Genomic DNA, 21,180 nt, shown 5'->3' on the forward strand with positions numbered 1-21,180 from the left:
GGGAAAGTTCAAGGGGGCAAAATACTTTTGCAAGCCACTGTAAAATGCTGTGTTTACTTACTGTTTACTTTAAAAGTGTTTACTTTATGAAGTGCCTTGAGATGACTGTTGTTGTGATATACCGCTATATAAATAAACTGAATTGAAACACTGACAGAAAATTGATGAATGTTTTCTTCACATTTACCGTCTTTATAGAGGCAGTAGATACCTACATGGCAGCACCAAAGGAATGAAAAATTTAATATTTGCTGAATCTGTCCCCTTAAAAAGTGCTCTCCAGTACACGTTTCAACAATGACTATTAAGAATAATACATATTTCACAATAATATTGTCTTATTTGAATATATAAGGATGTTGTGTGCGATGAACCTAACTCAAATTGAAGCTAGAAAATAAAGCGTACCAGTCGATGTCATCGCACTAATGCAAGGGTGAAAAAAAACGGGTGAAAAAAATGTAATTGGTTGATTGCATTTAATTGATGGGTTTATCATTAGTACTGACCAAACTACTGATTGCCATGATATCCTTGATCTTTTGGCCCTTTGCTCCTTTGCTGCCCTCAAAAATTTGCATCAGCTTGTCTGTTAAGTTGTCCAGCTGAGCCAACCCATATGGAAAAGATATATATAAATCTTATAAAGTTTGTATCTGTCTTGTGTGAAACTGGTATGAAAAGCATATAAGAGTGAAAACAGATATAAGATCCCTTGAAAAATTATATAATGAAACTTGTATGTTTTGGATACTTACTAAAACAATGTATGAAATTAATGAAAAAGTGGCCTGCAGGGGTTTTGTAGTGATCTGCGCGAACTCTGCATTCACCTGGAAATAAAACATACATAAATATAGTAAACTAGAAGTTTAAATACAGACTGTTGAATCAACACACTTAAAGTTTCTGAAAATTTGAACCATCCGTGAAGTTTGTCAAGACCTAAACTGTTTGTAGCTGAATTTTAAGTTTGACGTGTCCTTTTCCATGACAACAGCATTCACAGTTAATTTAGCCTTTTCTTATAATACCGTTATAGGGGTTTTCCCTACACAGCACTACTCAGCATGACTTTGATGGTAGCCTTTCGGTTAGACAGCCTTTTCCAATAGCATGATTCGCCATTTCCCCCCCAAATTTTTAGTACCTGCTTCATTGTGGTTCATGTTGAAAATCACCCCCATTATTGGGTGGTGACGTGGTGACATCATTTGGGGCGACTGGAATCGATAAGGGAATCGTTTGCAAAAATGGCAAACAATTCCAAGGAATTGAAACAGTGGGAACCGGTTCTCAACAAGAACCGGGTTTCGATACCCATCCCTACACATCAGTGCTGACATGTCCCTAACATAACTGGACAGGTGGATGACTTTTAATGAAGGTGTAAACTATTAATAGAGGTCTAAACTTTTTATTATTTTTTATTATTTTCTTATTTATACCTGGCTTTTTGACCATGACTGTTCTGTTTTCCGTCCGTTAGATCAATCAGCTTTGCTTGATTAACTGTATTCAGACTAAAATACTTTAAAGGCTAGCTTCAAAGCCAAATGGTGCTCAACTGTTTCTTTGTGACAGGACTGGCAGCCAGTATGACCCAAAACACAAGAATCAGTTTTTAATGAAGAATAAAGTCTATAAAAAGATGATTTTTGAGTTCTAGAGGTTGTTCCTTTAATGAATGTTGGCAATCTTGATAACCCAGCAAACCAGAGTTTTCACACAATATTTTAGGTTACATTATAACTAGGGATGGGTATCGAAAACCGGATGGGTATCGAAAAAAATCTAAATTTTAGATAGAAGCTAGCGAGCTAACTTCCTGCTAACTTCTAACTCCGTTAAATGTCATAAATTCCGTTTTCATGGATGCCTGGATGTTAAACTCAATTGTTACACCTGGTAGAGCAGAACGCTGATCATTTTATTAAAGATGAAAGACTTTAGATAGTTTTTCAACTCTCAGTAATGCCACAGTGATCGTTTGATATATGGACCTGCAGCGGAGTTTAGGCCCAGACACGACGTCAGACTGAACAATCGGATTAGGGGGGAAATTCCAACAGTGTGCACTATGTGCTTCGAATATTGTGTGTAGTTTTTGTTGTATACAGTTGTCAGCCAGGCATCTAACTATGAAAAAATTACACTCCAAAAGACCCCGGGCTTCTGAAAAAACAACCCCAGCTTAAGCCCAGTAAGCCACCCCGATCCAAAGTATTCAGAATACGTTACTCTCATTGAGTAACATAACAGAATGTTACAAAATACATTTTGGGCATGTATTCTGTAATCTGTAGTGGAATACATTTTAAAAGTAACCTTCCCAACACTGAATCAGAATTTGCACAACTCATTTCAGTTGTTCTATATTTGGAAGTAAACTTGGCTAGTGTTTTGTATTGTGTATTGTACTGAATAAGTACAATACACAAGGCCACCACCATCGTCCCCGTGCCCAAGAAGTCTTCTGTGTCCTGTCTCAATGACTACCGCCCTATCGCACTTACACCCACCATCATGAAGTGCTTCGAACGGCTCGTCATGAGACACATCAAGACCCTGCTGCCCCCCTCACTGGACCCAATGCAATTTGCATACCGCCATAACCGCTCAACGGACGACGCCATCTCCACTGCACTCCATCTTGCCCTGACACACTTGGACAAGAAGGACTCACACGTCCGAATGCTGTACATAGATTTCAGCTCAGCATTTAACACGATCATCCCCCAACAACTGATCGGAAAGCTGAGCCTGTTAGGCCTGAACACCTCCCTCTGCAACTGGATCCTGGACTTTCTGACCGGAAGGCCTCAGTCAGTACGGATCGGGAACTGCACCTCCAGCACCACCACACTGAGCACTGGGGCCCCACAAGGCTGTGTGCTCAGTCCTCTGCTGTTCACACTGCTGACTCATGACTGTGTAGCAACACACAGTTCAAATCACATCATTAAATTCGCTGATGACACGACCGTGGTGGGTCTCATTAGCAAGAACGACGAGTCAGCGTACAGAGAGGAAGTGCAGAGACTAACGGACTGGTGTAAGGACAACAACCTGTCTCTGAATGTTGACAAGACAAAAGAGATGGTTGTTGACTTTAGGAGGACACGAGGCGACCACTCACCGCTGAGCATCAACGGCTCCTCTGTGGAGATCGTTGACAGCACCAAATTCCTGGGCGTACACCTGGAGAAGGTCCCTCAACACCAGCTCCCTGCACAAGAAAGCCCAACAGCGTCTCTTCTTTCTGAGAAGACTGAGAAAGGCCCGGCTTCCACCACCGATCCTGACCACCTTCTATAGAGGAACTATTGAGAGCATCCTGAGCGGCTGCATCACTGTCTGGTTTGGGAGCTGTGCCATATCAGACCGCAAGACCCTACAGCGGATAGTGGGAACAGCAGAGAAGATCATCGGGGTCTCTCTACCCTCTATTGAGGACATCTACACCACACGCTGCATTCGCAAAGCCAACAGCATTGTGGCTGATCGGACACACCCCTCTCACACACTCTTTACACTCCTGCCATCTGGAAAAAGGTACCGAAGCATTCGGGCACACACATCCAGACTGTGCAACAGCTTTTTTCCACAAGCCATCCGTCTCCTCAGCAAAAAGGGACTGACTGATAAACACGCACACACACACATACACTAACATTATCACTCAGCTTAACTCAAATACCTCAAAACATTGAGACTGGACTGACTAACCAACACAAGCGCAAACACACTGACCTACACCACCAAACCATCGCACACACCAACCTGTAAATGCTCTTTTGCACAATATTATTACTAGATATATTTTTTTTTTTTTTTTTTTTTTGCACTAACTTGTCTTGTAGCACCTTGGTTCCTGGAGGAACATTGTTTCGCCTCACTGTGTATTTTTAAACTGTATATGGTTGAAGTGACAATAAAGTTGAACTTGAACGGCATAAGGTAAAAAAAAAATGCAGGCTGTAATGTAAAACACCTTTAGTTCTTTTTTTTAAATTTTACCTGCTTTAAAGATGTTAACAGAAACCGAATATCTCCAGTAGATGGCGATGGTGCATTACAGTAATATCCATAACAAGGCAAACAAAGATTTGTACCAAAAAGGAACACCCACCAAAGATTCATCATAGTAAAACATTAGATCACATGTCCACTTTATTCCATATTTTCATGTTAGTTATTGGCTGTTATATTTAGATCTTAACATGAAGTAATATACTTTTGCCATTTCGGATGTGTGGTTCTTGTTGAAGCTGCCATAGCGATGTCCTGCAAGTCCAGTAATATTTACATCTGATATGGCCTCGTTTGTATTTGGTGCCAATAAGCAGAAATATTAACTGAAAGACCTGAGATCATCTTTAATCTGACAAAGTCAGTAATGAAGTTGTGATTTAGTTTTTGGACTGCTTGAACTAATCAGTAAAATGAGTCACAGATGCAGAGAGACCAAAGATCCAGCTCAAAAGGTTTATTCAGATGAACAGATCAGAAACATTTCCAAATGTCAGACAGCTTAGAAGCAGAGCCATACCCTGATAACATCCATCGCTCCATGTGACATTTCACACAAACACCACAACATACAAGAACTGATGCCAGCTTTAAAGCCAGGAAATCAGGAAAGAATCAGCTGGAGCAGAAGTGAGTTTACTTCAAAGCCTGTGTTGTTAACATGCTGACTCCAGGCTCACTTCTACGTCTCAGCATTTAGCTCTTGTCACCCAGAGTGTGCTTGTCAAACAGGTACTCTGCCATCTTGTTGTTGTGGGTATCCATGCGGGTGAGGTTAGTGATGTGGTCACCCAGCTTCTTGATGGACTTCACCTGCTCATCCAGGTAGTGGCTCTCCAGGAAGTCACACAGCTGGGAAAACAAACTACAGTTAACATTTGATGATTTGTCAAACATACACAGCATGAACTAGTTCAGTCTTTAACCCCAAACTCTTCCCTCCAACTCCCACTTACATGAGGGTCATTATGCTGAGAAGCCAGCTTGTGCAGGTCCAGCAGAGCCTGGTTGACATTCTTCTCCAGCTGCAGAGCACACTGCATGGCCTCCAGCCCGCTGCCCCACTCGTCACGCTCTGGTTTCTGCACAACAAACAATTCTGTTAGAGACTGAACACTTGTTTTAATCTCTGTATACACATTACACACTAACGCTAACAACAAGAGAACAAGTGTCATAACACTGCTCATTAATCCCAGTTTCTGTGTTAGAGACACAGTCAGGTATGTCACAGCAGGACTGGTTCAGTTTGTACACACCTTGATGTCCTGGAGTAAGACGCGACCTCCTCTCTTGTTCTGGAAGGACAGCAGCTTGTCAGCGTGCTCCCTCTCCTCATGGCTGTTCTCCTTGAAGAAGTGGGAGAAGCCTGGCAGGGCCACATCATCACGGTCAAAGTAGAAGGCCTGACAAATCAGACACAGGTTATTAGTACACAGCACCAATTCTTCTGCAAATACAGCATCGTGACAAACAGTTATGGAGACAGACATGATTCATGATGGACAGTTCAGCTGGTTTAGACCGAGGTAACTGCTGAACTCGAGACTAAAGAAAAGCCAAACGAAGCACGACGCAGCATTTGGGTTTTTCGGTGATGTGTTTGGGGTGAAAATACACTCCGCATCTGGCAACCTGCCCAACTGTGATAAACAACCAACAAACGAGCTGCGACTGAAATCATGCATTACTGAAATTAGCAACAACATACCGGACTTTACATTTAACGACTCTACTCCGTTCTCTTTGTCTAGCATTAAGCTAATATAGCTTGAGACTAAGGTTATTACAGACATCAGCATCACATGACGTGTTCTCACCATAGAAGTGTAGGTGTAAGACGCAAACAGCTCCATGTTCACCATCCGGTTGATGGCGGCCTCGCAGTCGCGGTGGTAGTTCTGGCGCACTTGGGACTCCATTTCGGCTGGCGTTTCTTGTGCTTTTTATTAACAAAAACGGTGCAAAAATAAAGCTTCACGTCGACTTTATGTGTAGTGTTCAAGTAGAAAAGGGTTTTTCTTCCGAAGTGCAGAGTAGCTGAAATACAAAGCGGGACGAAGTCAAGAAGTTCCGTTCAAACACTGTTGAAGCAAAAACTCCTCAAAGATTTCTCCCCTGGTGTGAAACGGCACACTCGCGGGTCCCTGTATTTATACTCCACCGGAAGTGCTCGTGCAAGATGTGACGTATGTTTCCACCAATCACTGAGCTGGGGTGTCTGTACCAGCTGTGACTCACAGGATGAAGTTGCATTTTTTTTCTCCTCCTGATTCGTAGAAAACTCATCATCCAGTTTAATGTTTAATGTGACCTGCTGGGAGATAGTCACGTGCAATGACAAAGCATTTTCCGTAGTTCAACAGGTAACAAGCAAAATATGTAAATTATATAAAGATTTTCTCAAAAAACATGTAGACGTCCTGATGGACATGAGAGCCGATATGCACACGCACATGGTATGAATGTATTTGTTTAATACTGTTTAAAAATACTGTTTAAAACGTTTATTCCAAACCTTGCTTCCAATGTGCCAGACCGTCTGCTAATTTTTAAATAGCAGTACTTTCCTAGCCTTTTCAAGGGCTTTTAAGCTCTAAGTTTTAATATGGAGATTGGTGGCTTTTTTACTCATTTTCATTCCTGCAATGAGCCATGCATAAAAAAAAAGGAACAAAACTCAAGTGATGAATCAGTCGTGTCTACTCCTAACAGAGAACTTAGCAAAGAACCTATTTTAAATTATAGCTTTTGGCACTTTGTTACTAGCTGTGTATAACAAAGGACATAATTTATTTCAATTTCTTTAGTTGAATCTACCACCAGTCCTGAAGATAACACAGATTAACAGACATAAACAGACATTTTCTCCCCCATCAACATCTATCTTCCGGTACCACGTTACTAGGCTGCCTATTTAAGCGGCTCTTACTCAGTACCTGTGTGGTACCATTACCACAGATCACACGTCCAAAAGACCTCAGCAACTACAAGCTAGTAGCACTGACCTCACATCTGAAGAAGACCCTCGACAGGCTAGTACTGAAGCATCTTCAGCCCCGGTTAGGTCTCCATTGAATCAACTGCAAAAGCCTATCAGTCTAGCATTGGGGTGGATGATGTCATCATCTACCTCCTGCACCGAGATCGTGCTACCTGAAGAAGCCTGGAAGCACAGTTAGGCTAATGTTCTTTCTCTAGTTTCTCCAGTGCTAACCCCATCCAACCTGGACTTGTGAGGGACAAGCAGTCAGGGGTGGACTACTACCTGTCCCAATAGATATTGGACTATCGCACTGGCTACCCACAGTATGTGAGGATGCAAGGCTGTGTTTCTGACAGGCTGGTCTTCAGTACAGGGCCCTATAAAGAACTGTGCTAGCACTATTCCCGTTCACTCTCTACACTGCAGACAGTTACCAACCTAGACTGTCATCTGCAAGAGTTTCCTGATGACTCTGCCATAGTTGGCCTTATTAAAAGTGAGGATGACTCAGAATAAAGACAGTGGACTCAGGAGTTTGTGGACTAGTGCCAGCAGAACCATCTCCAGTTCAACACGGGAAAACCAGGAGCTGGTGGTGAATTTCCACAGGGGCAGACCCACCACACCAACACCAGTGAACATCTAGGGAACTGAGACCCTGAGTCCCTCACCCAGTGGTTTTGGAGAGCTTGCCAAAGTGATAGAATTATGATCCCTCTTAGCCATGGACTGACCTCCCCAAAGCTCGACCTTAACATTACTGAAGCAGTGTAAGAGTACAGAACAAAAAGAGGCCAACAAAGAAGAGCTTTGCACGTTCTTTAAGAAGAAGCCTGGAGAACTATTCCTAAAAACTGCATAGAGAAATGACAAGAATGCTATCTACGAGAGTTCAGCCTGTGGTATATAGAATATGTAGGATAAAGGTTTTCATACTGACTTTAAAGCTCGGTAAAAATGTGAAAACTAGATTTTCATGTATGTATGCAGATGTTCCAGTACATCTTTGAACGTCCTTTTTTGTGGCAAAATATAAAGGACAGGTGCTTCAGGACGGTATATTCAGGACTTTACTGTGCTGTATAAAAGTTAGATTATTTGAGTTAACGCTAGCCTAGTACATAAAACCTGCACAAACTGAAGCTGATTCAGCTGATGTAACACATGACATCCAAGAACTGCTGATAATGGTGCTTACAACCAAACTGTTTTTTATTGCATTGCTCAACACCACAGTGCTGTTGACAGGAATTTCTCAGGCTAAAGCATTACTACTGCTGAGTGAAAACAACCTAAGAAATGTATTTTTATATACTTTTATATCAGCCTATTTATGTAAAAGTAGCTTTTTCAATGAAACCTTCAAGAATGTCATCGCAGCAGAGGTATGTAACACACATTTGAAGATTATTCAGTGTGCTGCAGTCTCACATACTTAATTCATCCATTCTCTTCTGCTTATCCTTTTTCATGGTTGCCTAGGACGGGCTTTTTCAGAGCCTATCCCAGGTGTCCCAAGAGGCAGGCTACACCCTGGACAGGTCGCTACTCTGTCGCAGGGCTAACACATAGACACAGACAACCATTCACACTCGCATTCAATTTAGAGTTTCGAACGAACCTATCCCCGCTAACTACATGTCTTTGGACTGTGGGAGGAAGCCGGAGTACCCGGACAGAACCCACGCAAACACACGGAGAACATGCAAACTCCACACAGAAAGACCCTGGCCTGATGTCAGAATTGAACTCAGGACCTTGTTGCTTTGAGGCAGCCATCGTGACACCGTGCTGCCCTACCCCTGGATTTACTTACTTTAGTTGATCTGTACCAGGAACCCAAGAACTTCTTATTTGAGTTCTTTTTTCCTCTTGTTTCTGTACCAGCCAATCACCATCTCACTCAAGAAGGCATACTCATCTTAGACTATTTATTATCTTTATGCGCATTAGTATGTAAGCCTTTTGGCTTAACATGGCATTTCACACACAGTGGGAGTCATGCTTTCAGGTCCACAATGAATGACCGTCTTCATGTCTGCGGACGACAAAACAGACGTGGAGACGGTCATTCATTGAGGACCTGAAAGTGGTCGATCTTTCATGGGACGAGGCTGAAGATGTGGCTGCAAATCGAGCTCGTTGATGATCCCTTGCCGCCCAATGCGCCATCTGGCGCAGGAGGAACCAAGTCTAAGTAAAGGGAGTCATGCAGACCAACAAGGCTCATCTTTAAAATATGTCTCAGAACAGGTTCGTTCTAAAACACACCAAAGGTATTCCAACAATTTTTTAGCATAGCTGCAAGAGTTTGAAACCAGATAATATCACTATGTAACACATTCCTCAATCAAGGAAGCAGCACTTGTTTTCCATAGAAATCAGTTGTACTAAAAATATCACAGAATGAACTGAAAGTGTCAGAGCTATAAGTATGATGTGATGTTTCTGAGATATTATTACTGCTGCATTATGTGTATGTTGCATTTTATGTCTTAAGTGGACCTTCTTTTAAAAGTGTTTTTAACTATTTTATTTAATAACGGGCAGTTTGACCAACAGCGATACATCATAGTCATCATATTCATCCAGTTTGTAGCACTACTGTCCAGTCAGGATCGGATAACCATAAGAGGCGTTTTCCATGAGCTCAGAAAAAAACTTTAAAAATCTTTATATGTTTTAAGAAAAGGGAAATGTTCATTCTATAAAGAAAAACACAAATCAAGTAATTTCATCAGAAAATTTTAAATCATCACAAGTAGAAAAATGTGGTTTTCATTAGACAGCAGGGGTAAGAAAATAGTAAAAGAGTTAACTAAATACAGTACTATAATGTACTTAAGTAGAAGTATAAAGTACTATAAATTAAATAAAAAAATTAAGTACACGTGCTTCCATGTTTGGAAAAGATACATAAGTACACTAACAGTAAACTTAATTACATGTCAGTTTTCAATGTAATTTAATTCATAAGTAAATTTGTAAAATGTTCGCATCAGGTCAAATTTCATTTGACCTGATGCGAACATTTGTGCTGGGTATGAACTTTCCGCACATTTCCTCAGTGATTAATTATAAATAAACCATTAATGTACTCAAAATTATTGCCTTGTTTTCATGATGGGTTTTTCTGTTTCTGCTTTTTTTTCCATTGTATGTTCCAACACTGCCAACCCAGCAGAAACCTCTGTTTCCATATGAGACAGCTTTTTTTCACTTAGGTCTTATAACTACATGTTATCATCCTGCATGAGGATTTGTGAATGTTAGTAAAACGTTATCACAGTATAGACAACAATCTCATAGCTTAGTATTCTGTGAAAGGACATCACAGAGGTCAAGATAAGAAAGACGAGCTAAAGACAGATCCAGAGTCAGTTTCCTGTCAACACTGACCTAAAAACTATAAGATGTCCAATCCAATCCATCTTTATTTATAAAGCACTTTCTGGGGTGGCTGTAGCTCAGGTGGCAGAGCAGGTCAGCCACTAACCAGAAGGTCGGTGGTTTGATCCCAGGCTGCCTCCTGGCTGCATGCCAAATATCCTTGGGCAAGATACTAACCCCGTGTTTGCCTACTGGTGGTGGTCAGAGGGCCCGGTGGCGCCAGTGTCCGGCAGCCTCGCCTCTGTCAGTGCGCCCCAGGGCAGCTGTGGCTACAACGTAGCTGCCATCACGAGTCTTATCTCTAAAGGCAGATCGTTCACAGTTTTGGATCTGCTACAGGAAAAGCACGATCTCCTCGAGGTTTACATTCAGGAGCAGCTGATCAGCTGACTTGAGAGAGCAGGTGAGTGTATAAGGCTGTAGCAGCTAAGAGAGATAAGATGGGGCTAGGCCATGGAGGGCTATAAAAGCAAATAAAAGAATTTTTAAATGAATCCTAAAATGAATGGGCAGCCAGTGAAGTGAAGCTAAAATAGGGCAAATGTATTCAAACTTTCAAGTGCCAGATAAAAGACGAGCTGCAGCATTTTGCACCCTCTGTAAACGAGTAATGTATGAATCACTGATCCCTATATAAAGTGCATTACAGTAATCCAGCTGAGTGCTAACATAGACGTGGATCACTGTCTCAAAGTGCTGCTGTGACAGCTGCCTGAGCTGCAAGCAGCTTGATTTTACAACTGCCTTAATCTGTCACGTTCAGAGTCCACTTTCAGCCCCAGGTTTGTGACAGTTGGCTTATTATACTGGGCCAAGGTATCTAAATACACGTTGGAGGTCAAAAACCAAAATCTGAAAAAGTTAAGAGTTAAGCTTTAATGTCATCAAGACTCTGAAATAATGGCTGTATGGAATATGTGCCTTTTTCACTTTAACTTTATTAGTAATTAACATCGTTTCACATGTGTGGTTCTTGTCAATGTTGAAGCTACAATTAAATTATAATTTCCCACAAGGGACTCAAGAACCTATGGAAGCCCGTTTCCGCCACTTAAAAAAAAAAAAAGGATCAATAACTCAAAATTTCGAGTTATATTTCTCGAAATTTCGAGAAAATAACTAATTTCGAGTTATGGATACTAGCTTTTTTTGTGGCGGAAACAGGCTTCCATAAGAACCTGAAGCAATCTGGGTGTTATGAAAGAGGCATTTTGGTTCAACAACCTCACAGGATTTTTCCTCTTACACTTCCTGGCAGGGTAGAGAAATCCTGTAACAGTTTCTGAAATAGTTGGACCAGCCTATCTGACACCAAACTCCTTCTGAAGCCATTTGAACTGAAACACTATACTTAAATGCATTGTCTGTTGAATAGGCATACATCTGACAGAGCAGTTGATCTGAACTATAATAAAATGAGTCATGATAAGTGACTGATGCAGACAGACCAGAGATCCAGCTCAAAATGTTTATTCAGATGAACAGATCAGAAACATTTCCAAATGTCAGACAGCTTAGAAGCAGAGCCATACCCTGATAACATCCATCGCTCCATGTGACATTTCACACAAAAACACCACAACATACAAGAACTGATGCCAGCTTTAAAGCCAGGAAATCAGGAAAGAAATCAGCTGGAGCAGAAGTGAGTTTACTTCAAAGCCTGTGTTGTTAACATGCTGACTCCAGGCTCACTTCTACGTCTCAGCATTTAGCTCTTGTCACCCAGAGTGTGCTTGTCAAACAGGTACTCTGCCATCTTGTTGTTGTGGGCATCCATGCGGGTGAGGTTAGTGATGTGGTCACCCAGCTTCTTGATGGACTTCACCTGCTCATCCAGGTAGTGGCTCTCCAGGAAGTCACACAGCTGGGAAAACAAACTACAGTTAACATTTGATGATTTGTCAAACATACACAGCATCAACTAGTTCAGTCTTTAACCCCAAACTCTTCCCTCCAACTCCCACTTACATGAGGGTCATTATGCTGAGAAGCCAGCTTGTGCAGGTCCAGCAGAGCCTGGTTGACATTCTTCTCCAGCTGCAGAGCACACTGCATGGCCTCCAGCCCGCTGCCCCACTCGTCACGCTCTGGTTTCTGCACAACAAACAATTCTGTTAGAGACTGAACACTTGTTTTAATCTCTGTATACACATTACACACTAACGCTAACAACAAGAGAACAAGTGTCATAACACTGCTCATTAATCCCAGTTTCTGTGTTAGAGACACAGTCAGGTATGTCACAGCAGGACTGGTTCAGTTTGTACACACCTTGATGTCCTGGAGTAAGACGCGACCTCCTCTCTTGTTCTGGAAGGACAGCAGCTTGTCAGCGTGCTCCCTCTCCTCATGGCTGTTCTCCTTGAAGAAGTGGGAGAAGCCTGGCAGGGCCACATCATCACGGTCAAAGTAGAAGGCCTGACAAATCAGACACAGGTTATTAGCACACAGCACCAATTCTTCTGCAAATACAGCATCGTGACAAACAGTTATGGAGACAGACATGATTCATCACCAATAGTTCAGCTGGTTTAGACCGAGGTAACTGCTGAACTCGAGACTAAAGAAAAGCCAAACGAAGCACGACGCAGCATTTGGGTTTTTCGGTGATGTGTTTGGGGTGAAAATACACTCCGCATCTGGCAACCTGCCCAACTGTGATAAACAACCAACAAACGAGCTGCGACTGAAATCATGCATTACTGAAATTAGCAACAACATACCGGACTTTACATTTAACGACTCTACTCCGTTCTCTTTGTCTAGCATTAAGCTAATATAGCTTGAGACTAAGGTTATTACAGACATCAGCATCACATGACGTGTTCTCACCATAGAAGTGTAGGTGTAAGACGCAAACAGCTCCATGTTCACCATCCGGTTGATGGCGGCCTCGCAGTCGCGGTGGTAGTTCTGGCGCACTTGGGACTCCATTTCGGCTGGCGTTTCTTGTGCTTTTTATTAACAAAAACGGTGCAAAAATAAAGCTTCACGTCGACTTTATGTGTAGTGTTCAAGTAGAAAAGGGTTTTTCTTCCGAAGTGCAGAGTAGCTGAAATACAAAGCGGGACGAAGTCAAGAAGTTCCGTTCAAACACTGTTGAAGCAAAAACTCCTCAAAGATTTCTCCCCTGGTGTGAAACGGCACACTCGCGGGTCCCTGTATTTATACTCCACCGGAAGTGCTCGTGCAAGATGTGACGTATGTTTCCACCAATCACTGAGCCGGGGCGTCTGTACCAGCTGTGACTCACAGGATGAAGTTGCATTTTTTTCTCCTCCTGATTCGTAGAAAACTCATCATCCACTTTAATGTTTAATGTGACCTGCTGGGAGATAGTCACGTGCAATGACAAAGCATTTTCCGTAGTTCAACAGGAAATAAGCAACATATATAAGATATTTAACGATAAATCTCAAAACGCGTAAAATCGCTTCTTTGTTTAATACGTACAATGCTGTGCAAAAGTCTTGAGCCAAAGCTGATATTTCTTTTTCAAGTAGCCAGACCTCAATAATTCCCAGTTCTGAAGGGCGTTTGAAGTTTTTATCTGGACAAGTTTTTTAAACAAATGTTTTTTGCTTGTTTAATAAAGGGACTTAAGACTGATCTTTGAAACATTCAAGCCAAAAAGGCACAAAACCCAAAGGTTGACCCAATTGTGTCGATATATAACAGAAAACTTTTTAAATTGCATCTTTAGGCGCTTTGTTACTTGCAGCCTGCCAATAAAACACATACTGTGTTTCCACTTCTTTTGTTGAATCAGTGAAAAATTCCAAAAACAACCTGTTTAGACGGGCATTTGTTCTAACCAACAAGTACAAAAGAAGAACACTTTTGCATATTATTGTAGTTAATGGTTACATAAAAGCAGCATAAACTGAGGCAGAGTTACGCCATAAATCTAACACGTGACATCCAAAAACTGCTGATAATGGTGTTTACAACCAAAGAGTTTCTTATTGCATTGCATTGCTCAACACCACAGCACTGTTGGCAGACATTACCAGCAATAGTAGAACCTCCCAGGCGGAAACATTACTACTGCTGGGTAACACAAAACGAAAACTAAGACATGTATACACATTTTTGTATTAGTCTGTTCATGTAAGAGTATCGTGTTAGATGAAACTTGTCCTTGAATAGTCTCACTGCAGCTGAGGTATAAGTGTAACACAACGTCACATACTCAATCCTTTCTATGTAAAGTGCATGTAGAAGTAAATCCACTCATGATATGTTTTTAATAGAAAGCCCAAAACACATACAGTAAGCTTTAATATTCATCTTCATGTAATCATAAATATCTCTTCTGTACGTTTATCTTTAACTTGACTTTGTCTTTACATCAAGTCAAGCACTACAAGACAACACCTACAGCGGTGTGAGCAGTACTTTCCCACTGTGCCCGAGAGACCTGCCAGTCTGAACAGGTGTGCTGGTAATCACGTGTTCCCAGCACGAGGACGGAGCCTGCATTTTCTTTGCTGCACCCTTTCAGCTTCATTTTCTAATAATAAAATGAATGAAAGAACATCACTAGACTTGCTTTTAAGCAGTTGAAATGACAGAGAAAGCCTACTGATCTACTCTTTCTTTCCCAGTGAATAACTTCCACCATGTCTGCTTGTCTTAGAGTAATTGATACCTTCCTGCACACTAAGGAGAACATATGTAAGCCTTTTGGCTGAACGTGTCATTTCACACACAGTGGCAGTCACGTAGGCCGACACCGCTTGTCTCTAAAATATGTCTCAGAACAGGTTTAGTTCTCCTTATGATTTGCTGTAGTGTGTGATTTTAGCTGACACGTAATGTACGACAGTAAACAATACCTCTCTCAAACACATCAATGATATTGCAAAGGTTACATCTTATTAGTTTGACACATTTTAAATAGTGGTACAAAATTATGGGTTTTTTTTCAAGGTACAAGAAGGAGATAGTTTTGTTACTCGCTATCTACACAGTATATATGTGTTTGCACATCTGTAAATAACTCTCCTGCCACGATGTTGGAATTATAAAAGCAAATGCATGTAACAAATTCTAAGGACGGATTTATTGTTGGACAGGCCATTAATCACACTGATGATTATTAGTTATGACTTGTGGAAACATGCGTGGGATTAAATAAGCGTTTCCTTCTTCTTACTTCGTTTTGAAAATGTTGTTGTTATTTTTTCCTTATGTTTCCTTTTGTTTGTTTGTGCTTTTTTTGTAGTTGCTGTTGTGTAATTTTAACATGTTCAAAATAAAGCCACATTACATTTTTAGCATAGTTGCAAGAGCTAGAGACATATTTACATAACACATTCCTCAGTCAGAGAAGCAACACTTGTTTTTCCAGAGCGTCAGAGCTACAGGTGTTACATATGATGCATTTATACCTGTAGACGTTTAAGTTGGAGCTGCTTTAACTGTTTTATTTGCCAATGGGCACAGCAATCATCATATTCTATAAGATTTGTCAGTAGCGGCGCTGTCCAATCAGGACCATGTACTAATAAGAGACATTTTCCATGACCTCAGAAAAAAAAACTTAAAACACCTCTACATATATTTCAAGATAAAGGAAAATGGATTCAGAAAAACATAAAGGTGTTAATTTTGTCAGAGTATTCAGAATCAGTGGAGAAATTTGTAGTTTTTGGTACGGAGCAAGGGTAAGAAAACTGCAATCTGAAAAGTTATAAAACTGTTAAATAAATAATGACCTGAGTAAAGACACCAGTTCCTGTGTCATATTAAGAAATAAGGAAGTAGACATAAAAAGTTCCATAAAATGAAAAAAATCAAATACATGTTGTATTTAATGCCAGCCCAATAGATAGCTTTGTGTTCACATGGCTTTTATGTCACTCAAGTCTTATAACTAAATTTCATCCTGCAGTAAAAATGATTGTTAATAAAAGGCTTTCACAGTATAGAGACAACAATCACATAAGTTAGTGTTCTGTGAAAATGGAGGAACCACAGAGCTGAAAGGAAGGAAGGACGAGCTAAAGACAGATCCACAGTCACTGCTCACTTATCATCGTACTAAAAAGCACTGTAAGCTGTCCTGTGTTGACGATACTTCACCAACACCTGCAACAACACATAAGCACTCGTCATCAAGTGGCTACACTTGCTTTGTTTTCCACTCTCATGCTTAACAAAGATGACAGAGCAGTTCAGACAGCAGCTTTGCCATCTTTATTTTGTGCACTCTCGTGTAAGACGATGAGTCCGGGTTGTACCATCAGGTTCAGCTGAGTGTTGTGCGATGTCATCGCTGTGAGTCAGCATTCTGCAGCCGCCAGCACCTCGTGATCGCATCTCATTGTACGTTTACCTCAGTGCTCTGCTGGATGGGAGCGGTTTGGAAAAACGAACAAGGAACAGAAAGTGTGAACGAAGGAACCAAAAGTGTACTTGAGTTACCGAAACTGTTTTTGACCAGTTATCTGTGTGAACTAGTAGTAATTAACGAAAAGAACTGTATTCATACTTTCTCATGTTTGTTAGGCACATTTGTTCAACTCATGTAGGCATGTAGACGTGGTGAAGATGGTTCGCTGATGTTCAAACCGAGGATCAGAAAATGTGATTTACTCTGAATGTGGCACGGCTGTTGGTGTCAGACTGGCTGGTCCGAGTATTCCTGAAGCTGCTGACCTGCTGGGATGTTTCCAACCAAGGTTTACTTAAAGGAAAGAAGATATACAGTGAGCTGCAGTTCTCTGGGTTAAAATGCCATGTTGGTGTCAGAGGTCAGATGAGAAAAGTCAAACTGCTTAAGTTGACAGTAAAGCAACAGTAATTCAAATAATCACTTGCAGAATAATATCTCCGAACACCCAGCATGTCAACCCTTGAGCTACAGCAGCAGCAGACCACACCAGGTGTCACTCCTGTCAGCTAATAACAGGAAACTGAAGCTAAAGTTTTTGATGCATGCATCCAGCAGGATAAACTATTTCACAAAGCTCAGGTCATCGCAAACTGGTTTCCTGAGCATGACAGTGAGTTCACTGCACTCAATATCAATCCAGTCGAGCACCTTTAGGATGTGGAGGAATGGGAGACTAGCATCATGGACGTGCAGCTGACAAACCCATCGTGTCACATGGGCCAAAGTGTCTGAGGCTTGTTTCCTGCACCTTGTTGAATCTGAAGAAGTAGAGATGTTCTGGAGACAAAAGGGGGCCGAGTGTATATCACCAACTCACAACGGTTGCCTCGAGGCACTTTTACAAAGGAAAAACGCTACAATAAGAGAGAAAACTCTAACAATCAGAAGCACTTGGATACAGTGGAAAGAAAGAACTCCCTTTTAACAGGAAGAGACCTCCAGCAGAACCAGGATCACAGTCACAGTGCCACAATCAAACATATGAGCCAGTAGGTTTACAATGTGCAGTGGCAGCGCTGCTGTTTTCTTATAAAAAATAGATAATGCAGGAAGCACATTTATATTTCTTTAACCTATTCCATGCATAAAATAATTTGAGACGCTGATCAAATCAGTAGTCCGGATTTATTCATTTAAGAAGTGTTGATGCAATACGTGTAGCAGAGAAAAACAGCTTTCAAAGAATCTACAGAAGAATTCTGCAACAGCACAGACAGCTGTAGAAACATAGCTTAAACATTAGAAGCTAGAAAAGCTAATGTATTTGTGAGTAATGGGAAAAGAAATAAAACAATATACATTTCCAGATAATCGTTTTCTTTAAATATTCGTTTTTAAACAGACACACTTGACATTTGTTTGTTTTATTGGTTTTATTTCACAATGTGAATTTGGAAACAAATGAAATGTCACTTGGAACGTTTTTGCACGACAGAGTCAGATTTGACCTTTCATGGCTACAAATTACAGTATTAATGTACAGCAAAAGACACATGACACAGGAAGTTGGATCCATGTACTGCTGCTTTTTGTTTGTTTTGCTGAGTCACTGACAGATCTGTAAGGCTGACGCGGCTTCTAGTTGCAGAGTATGCATAGTTCCCCCCAGCTGAGATATTTCAATGGAGAACTCTTTTCAGTGCAGTTAAACTGGACTCCCTTTGGTGTGATTTGATTGCTCAGATGCGAACAGCATAATTAGCACCAAGATGCAGACCATAATTCTTTAGAAGCTCCAGGAGTGCAAACTTCAGCTAAATGCTTGTTATTCTGACACCGGGGCAAATCACACAAACTGTAGCTGCTTCTGGCAGCTTGAGAATAAAGCAACAAACACTCTCTGGAGTTCAGGGTTTTTATACGGGGCACTCACAAGACCGTTCTGAATGAACAGTGGACGACAGAGATGCAGTCCAAAATTTTACATTTTGGGTGGACACTTTTCTTTGGAAAATATCATTAGATTTTAAGTCGAAGGGCTCTGCACATTTGATTTGTAGTAAACCACTAAGTAAAGAAATACATCATAGCTCCACAGAACATTTGCAGGCATGAAGTGTGCAGGAGCCGCCCGAGTGGTGCACTGCGAAGCTCGATTAAATCCTCAGTCAGCGATGTTGAGCTTAAAGAGTTTCCTGTGTCACAAAAGTTGCTCTCTTTCTACTAAATCACCATGGTAACTTATGCTGAACACAGCCCGGTGCTTTGGTTTAGAAAGATCCTGAAGTAAAACATTTTCTCTGGATCCGTTCTTTACAGCGTGTTTTAAGTACCTGCATGATTGTTAAGCCAGACTTTATTAAACTGACTGAATGAAGGCCAGCTGTAAAGTTACAGAAGTGCAAACTGCAAAAAAATGAACAAATGTTTTTATACTTCATTCAAATCTGCTGCCTAATCTTATGCACGTAGCTGGATTTGCAGCTACGACAGGAGGAAGCTGAGAACCAGCGTCGAGGTTCCTGTTATCTCCAACTGGGCTTTTAGGTTTTGTCAAGCCAGCGAACACAAACAACGGCTAGCTGTGTTGAAGCCTCTGATACCCGCTGCTTCCTATACGTGTAAGGTTCTGTTGTAGTTAAACCGCACATCTAATGTGTGTTTTAGTTGCTGTTTAGAAACAGGAGCCACAAAGGGTTTTTTCGAGGACCTCTCAGCATACGTCACCAGATTGGAAGTATTTTTTTGGCTTTTCTCTCAGAAAAACTTTAGTACATAAGTGTTGCTGTATTGTCAAAAACAAAATAAAAAATATATATATTGTTCACGTTTATCTGTATTCACTCCTGATCACTGAGAACTACCTTGTGAGCGCCCCCTGCTGTGACCTTTTCTGAATTGCACCTCATTTCTGTCTGTCTTAACTTCTGAGCAGGAAGTGGAATGGCCCCCACAGAGCATGCTCAAGCCCATAACACAACTTTATCTATTTAATATGCACTGACCCTGCAACATAGGCGCAATAATCTGAGCCAAAGTTCTCCTGAGGTTTGTCACGGTTCACGTGGATTATTCGTTAACGTGGAAAGAAATGTGAACATGACCTACTTTGAAATAACTTGTGATACCTGATCAGACATGTGAGGGTTAATTAAAAAACGCATAACAGAGGTAGAAAATCAGCAGGGTTATTATCATGATAGCCTGTTATGACTAAAATAAAGGAATTACTAAAGAGCAGCTGTTGTTAATAAACCTGCAGGTTTATTGTTTTGACTAATCAAGCAAAACGTTGCAGTAGTTCTAATGGATGTTACTTTGGCTAGCATTGTTTTTTATATTTATTTAAAAACCAAAATGACAAACTCAACAATGAATCGATTCTTCTGACGGGCAGCTACTGCTCTGCTCGATAATCTTCAGTAAACCGACATACATTTAATGAAAACAGTGAAATGTTTTTAGGGTCTCTGCATTGACCGTCACAGGGACGTAAAAGGGAAAAACCTTTCGTCTTAATCACAGTGAATCGCCACATTTTCCATTTTAGGATCATTTTTAAACCATGTTGGCAACAAAAATCAGCTCATAAGTCAGCAACACTGTTAACGTGTGAGCTGCATTGAATCCCTCGTCTGTCTATTAAGTGCTTTGTGTCAGCCATTCCTAATATAATCTCAAAATGTAATTTAACATCTAATGTTTTTGCTTTTAAAAGCCCTCCTCCCCTTCTGTCGCCGTTTGGCCTGTGATGATTTCTGCTTTTTCAGGTCACAGTCAAACGCTCCATGATCCAAACTGTAACTCTGTTCCTTCTTCCTGCCGTTCTGTTTTAAGCTGTAGGAATCCACACACTCTTCCACTGCACAGCGCTTCTCCACATTTCTTCCAGGAATGACAGACGGCACCGAGTCCAGTCTAGCTCCCCGTCTTTCCCTTCCTGGTCCTCACACAGGCGCAGGGTTTTTAGCGGACTAGTGCAGGTGTACTGGAGGTACTGGCAGCCCTGCAGCAGGAAATCAGAAACAGTGAAGTGAGTGTAGGCGATTATATGAGGCAGGCCTAATTTGGGAGAAGGAAGTCAATCCTACACTCAGGAGCTCAGTTTAATGCAAAATGAGTTAGCTAAAAGAGTTAGCCTCACCTCAGCACTGCCCCAGTACCAGATGGCCTTGATGACACTGTGATTAGCCAGAGCCACAGTCAGCTGGTCTCGACTTCCTGTAATAACGTTTACCAGACCTGCTGGCAAGTCCGAGGACTGGAGCACCTGAGAAAGAGGAGAAGGAAAAGGTGCAATAAAGATAACAACCGGTTTTTATGATTCACGGTGCTTTTTAATGCAGGTCAAGCTGAGGAAACCGAAGACTTGCTTCAAGTCTGCAGTCAAGTTTTCATCTTAAATGAAAACAGATCTGCACACAAGTTC

General features: G+C 41.2%; 2 protein-coding genes and 1 long non-coding RNA gene across 3 annotated transcripts; all 3 read right to left on the reverse strand.

Moving 5' to 3' along the window:
- Window positions 1–4,474: 4,474 nt before the first annotated feature.
- LOC146710471 (ferritin, middle subunit-like) lies at window positions 4,475–6,190 on the reverse strand. The gene is made up of 4 exons (XM_085453014.1): window positions 5,853–6,190; window positions 5,292–5,438; window positions 4,989–5,114; window positions 4,475–4,884 (listed from the first exon to the last, which is right to left on the reverse strand). The coding sequence occupies exons 1-4, from the start codon at window positions 5,952–5,954 to the stop codon at window positions 4,729–4,731; spliced, it is 531 nt and encodes a 176-aa protein (XP_085309140.1). The 5' UTR covers window positions 5,955–6,190; the 3' UTR covers window positions 4,475–4,728.
- A 5,665-nt stretch (window positions 6,191–11,855) lies between these two features.
- On the reverse strand, window positions 11,856–13,577 carry LOC146710472 (ferritin, middle subunit). Its single transcript, XM_085453015.1, has 4 exons — window positions 13,244–13,577; window positions 12,683–12,829; window positions 12,380–12,505; window positions 11,856–12,275 (listed from the first exon to the last, which is right to left on the reverse strand). Exons 1-4 carry the CDS (start codon window positions 13,343–13,345, stop codon window positions 12,120–12,122), a joined length of 531 nt encoding a protein of 176 aa, XP_085309141.1. The 5' UTR covers window positions 13,346–13,577; the 3' UTR covers window positions 11,856–12,119.
- Window positions 13,578–17,917: 4,340 nt separating this feature from the next.
- On the reverse strand, window positions 17,918–21,174 carry LOC146710473 (uncharacterized). Its single transcript, XR_014919931.1, has 2 exons — window positions 20,896–21,174; window positions 17,918–20,757 (listed from the first exon to the last, which is right to left on the reverse strand). It is a non-coding gene; the product is annotated as an uncharacterized LOC146710473 (long non-coding RNA).
- Window positions 21,175–21,180: the final 6 nt, after the last annotated feature.

This window comes from Copadichromis virginalis, linkage group LG4 (assembly GCF_057382275.1).
Source record: "Copadichromis virginalis isolate Kocher_CV1m ecotype Utaka linkage group LG4, C_Virginalis_male_GT1.1, whole genome shotgun sequence".
Classification (NCBI taxonomy): Eukaryota; Metazoa; Chordata; class Actinopteri; order Cichliformes; family Cichlidae; genus Copadichromis; species Copadichromis virginalis.

What these genes read in the sequence shown, in the direction of transcription:
- LOC146710471 (XM_085453014.1), bottom strand. Translation starts at nt 5,954, where the DNA reads ATGGAGTCCCAAGTGCGCCAGAACTACCACCGCGACTGCGAGGCCGCC. An exon ending in CTTACACCTACACTTCTATG is followed by an intron (nt 5,439 to 5,852) that starts GTGAGAACACGT and finishes CTGATTTGTCAG; the next exon opens with GCCTTCTACTTTGACCGTGA. An exon ending in TCTTACTCCAGGACATCAAG is followed by an intron (nt 5,115 to 5,291) that starts GTGTGTACAAAC and finishes TTTGTTGTGCAG; the next exon opens with AAACCAGAGCGTGACGAGTG.
- LOC146710472 (XM_085453015.1), bottom strand. Translation starts at nt 13,345, where the DNA reads ATGGAGTCCCAAGTGCGCCAGAACTACCACCGCGACTGCGAGGCCGCC. An exon ending in CTTACACCTACACTTCTATG is followed by an intron (nt 12,830 to 13,243) that starts GTGAGAACACGT and finishes CTGATTTGTCAG; the next exon opens with GCCTTCTACTTTGACCGTGA. An exon ending in CTCAGCATAATGACCCTCAT is followed by an intron (nt 12,276 to 12,379) that starts GTAAGTGGGAGT and finishes TTGTTTTCCCAG; the next exon opens with CTGTGTGACTTCCTGGAGAG.